The following is an 8,710-nucleotide window of genomic DNA, read 5'->3' as shown; positions in this document are numbered from 1 at the left end:
CTCAAGTCCATTCTCATCGGACTCATTCGTGAGTCCGTCCCTGGAGATGACACCAGTGTTCATGCGATCTTGCATTCACGTATTCATGCGTTTGTGTGGCGCGCACAAGAGTATCGTCAGAGCAGTTTCACGGGGAGTAGGAGATTGATTCGATGAGTCGGGTTCTGAGATCTTCGCCTATTAGTAATACAGTAATGCATGGGCATGTCGTGTTCCATGGTATATGCGAACTCACGCTTTGGTGTAATAAATTTTTGATTTTTGTATCGAACTGGTGTCTTTGGTTGGCCATGCTTCATTTACTTAGAGCATCTATCTCATGTCGGAGACTCCAACACTTCACCGTGGAATGTTGTAGATGGCTTTCGTTCGATATATGGCTCAAGTGTCATAACTCTATTGGTGTTGCTCAGTTCATACTGATTGTGTTTGCAATGTGGAAAATGATGTATGAGGTGGTGGTAATATATGGGCAGGGATATACGGACGATAATATGCTACACAAACAATGAATGAGTCATCCTCCGCAGTGCCCAGATAACCCTCGAGGGTCGACACGCGCCCTGCCACAACTCGGTGGCTAGAGGTTTCAGGTAGCAGATCTACTTGGTTGTAGCAACTACACAACACGACGAGAGCCGAGATGGAGATAGGAAGCAGAATATTGAGGACGAACATTGAGCATGTCTCGAATGAACTCAGGCGGTATGCGTTCCACAAACCTTATATATAAATAAGCGGGTGTCATAAGTCGATTAAAAGAAGGAGACATCAATGGCCGCTGACGGTTACGGAGCCATGAAAGACCCGTCCCTGGAGTTCTCAGTTATCCTACTCGAAGAGGGTCTCTTCCCCCAGATGTATGGGGATGTGGTCGTAGGGCAAGTCCTCAAATGCCCAATGCCATCAACCAGGGCACTCAATAGATCTCACATGTAATGGCAGAAAATGACGCGTGTGCCCGCCATAGGAATCGAACCCGCATCCTCAGGTTGGAAACCAATGAACTCATCCAGCTGCACTAACCGAATGACTCTCATCTACTACTTCACATCCAGATGGTCATCAAGGTTGACTAGGCTGTGAATCCTGAGTGAAGGCCTGGGTACGAAGACCTGTCGTTGACCCTTGCTGACCATCGGATACCCTCATCTACCAACGAAATAAACCAAAGCCCTCAAAGATTCCGATTGATCACTGAACCAACACAACAATGACCACGAATCTAACCAGCGAACGCTCAGCTGATACGAGACGATGCAGGTACCAGTCGAGTAAATGATCGTCATAATCAGCAGCAACAGATTAACTCCAAAACCAATAGGATACTTCGTCACTTATACGAAAAACGCTCTTATTTTACGCCCGTTCATCTCACCACCATCGTAGTTGTCGATGGCTGTTTGGGCATCCTGAGCATCTGATAACAAGATACAAAACATGTCCGAATTTGGCCCACATTTCTTACTACCTCTGAACGTTACAATAGCCTGGTTGCCACCCCTCCGGCTCTCCTCAACGTTGCAAAACTCCACCGGTCCCACGGCTCCAAACGATTGCTTTACGTCCCTCCAGGTGAGGTCCTCGGGTATGTTAGTAATTTTTATAGTACAGCTCCCTGAGCTCTCCCTAGTGTAACCCTTCCCCTTCCCACCAAAGGACCTTCTCGTGTTGAAAGACCCTTTACCAGGTCGGACCCCCATAGCACGGGCAAACCTCTCAGCCGATTCGGCGCTCTCTGGTGGAGGCTTGGCAGCTTCATAAGGCTGGGACCTGTAGCTGCGACCGCTACTCCTCCCCTTTCCACCACTACGCCGCTGGCCGGTTGAAGGTGTACGTGGATGACTCGACGACCTGAGAACGTCTTCGAAGATTTGGGATAGCTGTAAGGGTTCTTACTTAACGATGTCGTCAAGGGACATTGACAGCTTATCAACCGTGGACATAGCAAGAGAGAGGCTCTTCGAGGTTGCAACCAACTGATTGGCCCGAGAAGATTCACTCCATCATTCCTGAGGTATATTTGCGGTCCCTAGGAGGTTCCTCACTACGTTGTTGGAATTCCCACAGAAGTGTTCAGAAACCAACGCCAAGAACTCCCCCAAGATTTCCCCCTTCTGGTCACACCGGATTCGACCAACGGCAGCGTGTTAGGTAAACTCCACATAAACAAACGTTTTTGATATAAAAATGTTCAGTATCCTCCTACCCTGCATGAGAAGTGCGCTTAGAACCGTTTGATGAAATCAGCGGGGTGTTCAGAGAACCCATTCCGAAACTCAGAACACATTCCAGAATGCAAAACACCAAAATCGCGTTCAGAGAACAGCCCCCCAAACACATTCTGGAAAGCGTTCCAGAATAGATTCCGAACGTGTTCAGAAAACTTTAGAATGCATTCTGAAACACGTTCCAGAAAGCGAAATCTCAGAATGCAAAAATTCCTTTCCGAGAATTTTGTGGCGCGCGGGAGGCCACCACGTTCGATAACAAATCAACAGATAGATTCTGAGAACTCATTCTGAGAGCGCGATTCGTTGAACGCGTTTCGGAATCGATTCCAGAATACATTCCGGAATATTTGGGAATGGAATCCTCTGAACACGATCCAGGAATCGATTCTAAGAATCGATTCTAAGAATACTTTCTGGAATGGATTCCGGCGGAATTCTCTGAACACCCCGCAGAAGTTTCAAGGCGTAACGACATTTCTCGGCGCCTCAAGGAAAAAACCAGCACGCACGCACATCGTTTTGATCAGAAACTCTCGTTCTTAGCCGTACCAAATCTCCGCATCGCCCGACACAAGCTCATCATCTCGTGTATGTTCCCGTTCGTCATACTGAAACATTTATCTTTATTACTGTCATATGATCGTTTTAACATATTATTCAGCGAAGTGTGGTATGATATACACTCCTGACAATTATCAACAAGAGGGAACAATTTGACGAGTACATGTGGCTTCTGCTATCTTAGCTGAAATGGCGCTAGTGATGCTGTGTTAGGCTAGGCTGTGAAGATGCTACTCGCCGAGATGGTAATTCGTTGATAAATCTTAAGGGAGCTAATATCGATTCAATGATGGATGAGAAAGTTGAAGGAAAAGTCTCGGATGTGGCCTAAAGTTTTTTCGTGTTTTCATTGTTAAGAATGCCCTCAGTGCAGTTCCCCCAGAAGTACGACCGTGTGTACAACTTCAGTGCAGGTCCTTGTTGTTTCCCTGTTGAGGTAAGTTAATTTTTCATAAGGTTTACTCTCTCTAAGACGATTAGTTGGTTGTTTAGGTTCTCGAGCAAGCTCAAGAGGAGATGCTGAATTGGCACGGGTGTGGTATGTCCGTTATGGAGATGAGCCATCGCGGAAAGGAATACACTTCTATCATCGAGGCCGCCGAAGCTGACCTTCGTGAAATTCTTCACATCCCTGATAACTTCAAGGTCATTTTCTACCAAGGCGGCGCTACGTTGCAGTTTGCTGGCATTCCCATGAATATGATGGGTGAAGGCAAGAAGGCCGACTACATCGTAAGTTGCAGAATCCTCACTAGGGTGTTTTCTGGACATGTCTCTTTTCTCAGGTGACCGGTCAATGGAGTGAGAAGGCCGCTAAGGAAGCTGCTAAGTACGGTGATGTGAATGTTGTTGTTAACACTAAGCCCGAGAAGTTCACTCATGTCCCCCGTATGTCCGAGTATAAGGATAAGCTCAGTTCCGATGCTAGTTATGTATACTACTGCATGAACGAGACTGTCAATGGTGTGGAGTTTGACTACGTTCCTGAAGTTGGTGACAAGCCGCTAGTCTGTGATATGAGTAGCAACTTCATGTCGAGGCCCATCGACTTTTCTAAGTTCGCGGTTGTCTACGCTGGTGCTCAGAAGAACCTCGGCCCAGCTGGTGTTACAGTGGTCATTGTCGATGAGAAGTACTTGAGTAACGAGATGCCCATCACTCCCACCTATATGAACTGGGCTACCATGGCTAAGGCCGGCTCGATGTATAACACCCCTGCATGCTACGCTATCTACATGACTGGTTTGTATCTCAAGTACACAAAGGCTCACGGTGGGCTAAAGCACTGGGATGATCTCGCTGAGAAGAAGTCGGGTCTTCTTTATGGAGCCATTGAGGAGAGTAACGGTTTCTACAATGCGCCTGTTGCTGAGAACGTCCGCTCCCGTATGAACGTTCCCTTCGTAATCAAGGATAACGATGATGACTTGAAGAAGAAGTTCCTCGCTGAGGCTAAGGAAGTCGGTCTGGTGACTTTGGCCGGACATAGGAGTGTTGGCGGTCTGCGAGCCAGTCTGTACAATGGTATGCCTTTGGAAGGTGTACAGCGTCTGGTTGAGTTCATGCACAAGTTCTATAACGAGAACAAGTAAACTCTGAAGCGTGATTTCATCCACACTTTAATAACATTGTCGAGATGAAATGGCATTTGTGGGCATCGTGTGTCAAGATAGCAGTTTCGGTAGTCTCGTCAGTGATTACTTTCTACTAATCAGTGTAGTCAGTCACGGTGTATTTATTCTTTCTATTATACTTACCAGCGCAATCGTTGTGTTGGAAGTTTCAGAGTGGGAGTTGTTATACCAGGGACGTAACATATAGAGGGACTAGATATTCGAAGTGAAGGGTCTGTTCACATTAGGGTTGTTATTTTGAAGATGTTCGAAATGCAGGAATACGGGTCGAACCGACCCGGTCGGTGATGCAAACAGCAAAGAAATGGCAAATCTCGATTTCTGAAGAAGTCTATGTATTCATGTTGAGTTTCCGATCTGTAGAGCTTGAGCATGCGTTGTATTCGTCGAATACAACATCGAATACTATTCGATGTTCTCAGCTGATAACATATGTGATGGCTCTCCCCGGGAGAGTCTCCCGTTACTACATAGATAACACAACACAAGTAACTTAAGGTGAGAATGTCAGAACTGAAACGACCAATGCCATCGCAGATTTGAAAAAAGACCCGACATTTAGCAATAGTTAACGATAACCGAGTAACTCGGTTGTCATACAGCACTGTGCTGTAGAACGGAATGACAGAAATAGTAAACGATAATCTTAAATTCAAGGACAGCATCTTTCGCAAAGTTTATCCGTGTCAAGATTGCAGTACGCTACTGTGCCCGTGCAAGGTAGAACCAAGCCTGGTACAAAGGACCCACCGATGCAGACTTTACACCAGTTGCATGTCGAAGAAGGTGAGCCAAGCCCGCGTAAGTCGTGACGAACGCTGGTTCCGAGGAAATCGGACATAATAATGACCCACATAAGAGATATCGTCATGTCGGAAGTGAAGAAATACTGAATGTGTATTGTTAACCACTCGCTTTGACTTGAGCCGTTCTTAGATATGGCCTGCCTAGTCGGCCCTAGCGATTCTATGCGCGCGAGTCAGACGCTGGGTGTATTGAGGATTGACGAGCCCAGTCCTACCTTGTTCGTGCGTGTAGTCTTGTGTACGTGCGTGCCCCGCAATTGATGGTGTTTTTCCCTGAGCCATTATATTGATTGACATTGATAGGCTCAATTTCAGTTTCCCTATTGAATACTTGTTTACTTCTATTATCAATCATCAATAGTGACAGGTCACCGGGTGTCTCGGTCTAATATGGTTAAGGAAGCTTGCTCTTAACGAGCACAAGCAAATGAAGAACTGAAGAAAGAAAAAGCAGCTCTTTTCATACAGTTCTTGTATTCATTCAGACCATATTCTACCTCAGTAAATCAATATTAAACGATAACCGATTAGTCACTCTCTGGTTAGTAGGAAACTCATAGGTGCCGAGGTTGGGACAAGGATACGTGAAACTCACTCACGCCCGCAAAATGAGAGCGTCTATCGATACTGGCTATAGGGATAGTAACCTCCTAATAATAGAACTCAATACACGACAAGTGAGCAGAGATAGCCTTGCACGAGAGCGAACGTACAAGGGAGCAGAACGTATCAGAATACGTATCGTTATAACTATGATTACGAACTACGTATGAGCTACTACTAGCTCTAGCTTTCGCAGCACCTTAGCACGCAGGAACAATTGTGTTCAGACCGAAAATTGGGGACAAGGAAACAATGTGGCACAATGGTCTAGCCACTGGCACAAAGGTGCGCTGATGAAAAAGAAATGCACGAAGAATGGTTCGGTTCGCTTTCCCCGGTAAAGTTTCCCGCCGTTCACAACGCTCGCAAAATGAAACGCTCATTCGCGCACACCATGAACCGCTCATGGGGTGCGCGAAATTCGCGCACTACTATTATTCGCGCATTCTTTATTACCCACCAAGTAGAACCATGGGTCCCGAAACCTCTACTTTGTGTATCACAGATAAGTTGCTCGTCATCAGAATTATGAACGGACCGAGGTGCATTGAGTGTTTCGATGTAGTTCCTGATGGTGATGATTATGAACTCTTACGTTGTTCCTTATTCAAGGAGTATCACTAACATCGGGTACTCTTGGTACGGGAAACCGGACCGAACACAGAGAACACAGACGAATCAACTGTAGAGATACTAAGACGTATTCGTAGAGTTACAGGTACAGGCAATTCAAGAAAGACTGAGAATTATGCTGAAAGATACACATATCGACGAGTCATCATCCTTATACGATTTATGACACATTTTCGGTCAATCTGTTGACTTCACATGGGATGGGAATCTAACAGTTTCGTGCTTGAACGAGTTAACTAGCGCACGCCCGACCGATCGATCATCGGATACTTCAATTAACTCAATTGGTAGAACTACTCAACTGAAAGGAAGAAAGAAATGGTAATAATGAACAAATGGAATCCTCCCCTGCTCTCGTCGCTATTGCCCTGCCGCTGGTAAACTGATGATATCAATGACGATTTTCTTCCCTTCGAGCTGCCACCGGGAGCTCATCCTCGAGATGACAGTAGCTGAGGAAATACACATCTTCACAAACATATACTATCGAGAAGCGGGGAGAATCCAATCATGACCATGAATTCGAAAAGAAACTATACAACTGCCATCGCATTTCGATATCGCGATACAGACTGTATCATACAGTTCAGCACAAATTCCTCGGCTGCAATTCGTCCGTCTGCGAGGTCCAACACATCCTCGAACGGCTTATACAATTACTGATAATTCTAAGTATTCATCTAGTATTCATATACCACGAGGGCTAACGTAACCGCAAGGCGAGCCAGGGTATTACTCAAATTGCGGAGCGAGCGAAGCGAGCGGAGCGTATTCTCTCACTTTACTAACACTTTGTGCGTGCGTGCGTGCGTGCGTGCGAACAAATTATCCAGCTCGATCTAGAGAGGATATGATCACATGCTATACACCATTCGATAGCTCTCGCTCTGGGGATAGTAGGAAAAATACGAAATTAGGGTTCCGCCCGGACCATGTAGATTTCCGTGCAAAAAACATATTTTTGCAGAAAAACGCCAGGCATGGGAATCGAACCCGGATGCCGAGCTCCGCCCCTTCGTCACGAAGGCCTAGTTGGAAGTCCTTCTTGATCTTCTGGGCCCATTCATCAGCATAACAATCGAAATATACATAAGTGCCATACTCATATTTGGGGTTTACCACGGACGGCTCACTGTGACGTTTGAACCACGTGCCTTACGGAAACAACTTCAAAAAAGTAAAGTCAACGACAACCTACCATATCTGCTATGGAACCTCCAGCTCATCCGCTTGAGCTCTCGGGCCGCAAGGTACCTACTTTGAATCTTGCCAAGGGCAACCTAAGATTCCTCAATACTACTGAGCGTATGTGCCAGGACGATAATAGAATATAAACTGCGAGGTTGATAGTGGGCAAAAATACAGCCGTAGGTCGTATTAAGCCCTATCTATCAACCGGTCAAAATCCATCGAGATCTGGCTCATCGGGGAACTACTTTTCCCCGATCCTCGTGGGACAACAAATTGTGCCACACGTTGATATCCTTCGCACGCCCAACGAAACGCTCGGATTCGCCTCAGTTATAACAATCCCGAGACGCCATTTGGCTAGTTCGGCCTCTCGAGACTTGTTTTCTTTCAGCTCTGTATGACACGAGAAGGTCTAAATCCACTGGCCGAATCAAGCCCCTTCACTCGAGGCCACCAACCCAGCTTAGTCTCCGGAACCACCTTGGCAACCAAGGTTGGTTGGTTATCGGTGGAGGGCAGCTCATTGTCCTTTTGTTTTATTTTGGCGTTGTGTTATGTTCCTCCAAATGGGCAGTGCACCCATGGAGGAACAACCCGCGATCGAAGGGATCGCGAAGCTTCGCACCGTGCGAAGGAGGTCGCCGGCGTTGTCTCCTCTATGACAACTCGAGCACCTCGGGCAAGACTCTCCAGGGAACGTCTCAGGACTGAACCGGACCCTTGTCCAGCGAGGGGATCCCACCACCCACTCGCAAATGCCCCTCCGGGGAGCATGTGAATCAATGTGACTAGTGTCTGGGACATCATCTGCTTCGTAGCAGACCGTCAATCCAACTCACGCAGTTGACGGTGAGACATGGTCGTCGGTCTCTTCTACACGCCCGCAACCTACTGCTGTGAGCGCCTCTTTGCTAGCTTACCTTGTCAGCTTACTTTGTCAGCTCTTCCTCCTCACACATGATGCCCGCAGATGACCAGCCGACTCGTGAAGAGATCGAAGCAGCCCGAGTCGCTACGATGATTGCCGGCAAGACTGACAACGGTGACA

The 8,710-nt window shown here is 46.8% G+C and overlaps 3 protein-coding genes across 3 annotated transcripts; 1 reads left to right on the top strand and 2 right to left on the bottom strand.

Annotated features, from left to right (window-relative positions):
• Nucleotides 1-1,337: 1,337 nt before the first annotated feature.
• On the bottom strand, nucleotides 1,338-1,946 carry Pmar_PMAR006616 (RNA binding protein, putative; the record flags this gene model as incomplete). The annotated part of the gene is made up of 3 exons (XM_002769529.1): nucleotides 1,338-1,420; nucleotides 1,472-1,773; nucleotides 1,900-1,946. 3 exons carry the CDS (start codon nucleotides 1,944-1,946, stop codon nucleotides 1,338-1,340), a joined length of 432 nt encoding a protein of 143 aa, XP_002769575.1.
• Nucleotides 1,947-3,153: 1,207 nt separating this feature from the next.
• On the top strand, nucleotides 3,154-4,387 carry Pmar_PMAR006615 (Phosphoserine aminotransferase, putative; the record flags this gene model as incomplete). Its single annotated transcript, XM_002769528.1, has 3 exons — nucleotides 3,154-3,231; nucleotides 3,288-3,527; nucleotides 3,581-4,387. The coding sequence occupies 3 exons, from the start codon at nucleotides 3,154-3,156 to the stop codon at nucleotides 4,385-4,387; spliced, it is 1,125 nt and encodes a 374-aa protein (XP_002769574.1).
• A 3,077-nt stretch (nucleotides 4,388-7,464) lies between these two features.
• Nucleotides 7,465-7,806, bottom strand: Pmar_PMAR006614 (conserved hypothetical protein; the record flags this gene model as incomplete). Its single annotated transcript, XM_002769527.1, has 3 exons — nucleotides 7,465-7,625; nucleotides 7,670-7,725; nucleotides 7,772-7,806. Coding segments are annotated over 3 exons (252 nt in total), but the record flags the coding sequence as incomplete, so codon positions are not given.
• Nucleotides 7,807-8,710: the final 904 nt, after the last annotated feature.

The sequence above is a fragment of the Perkinsus marinus genome, assembly GCF_000006405.1.
Source record: "Perkinsus marinus ATCC 50983 genomic scaffold scf_1104296965578, whole genome shotgun sequence".
Taxonomy (NCBI): domain Eukaryota; phylum Perkinsozoa; order Perkinsida; family Perkinsidae; genus Perkinsus; species Perkinsus marinus.
The sequence above is the reverse complement of the archived record's forward strand: the minus strand, read 5'-3'. Positions and strand labels throughout refer to the sequence as shown.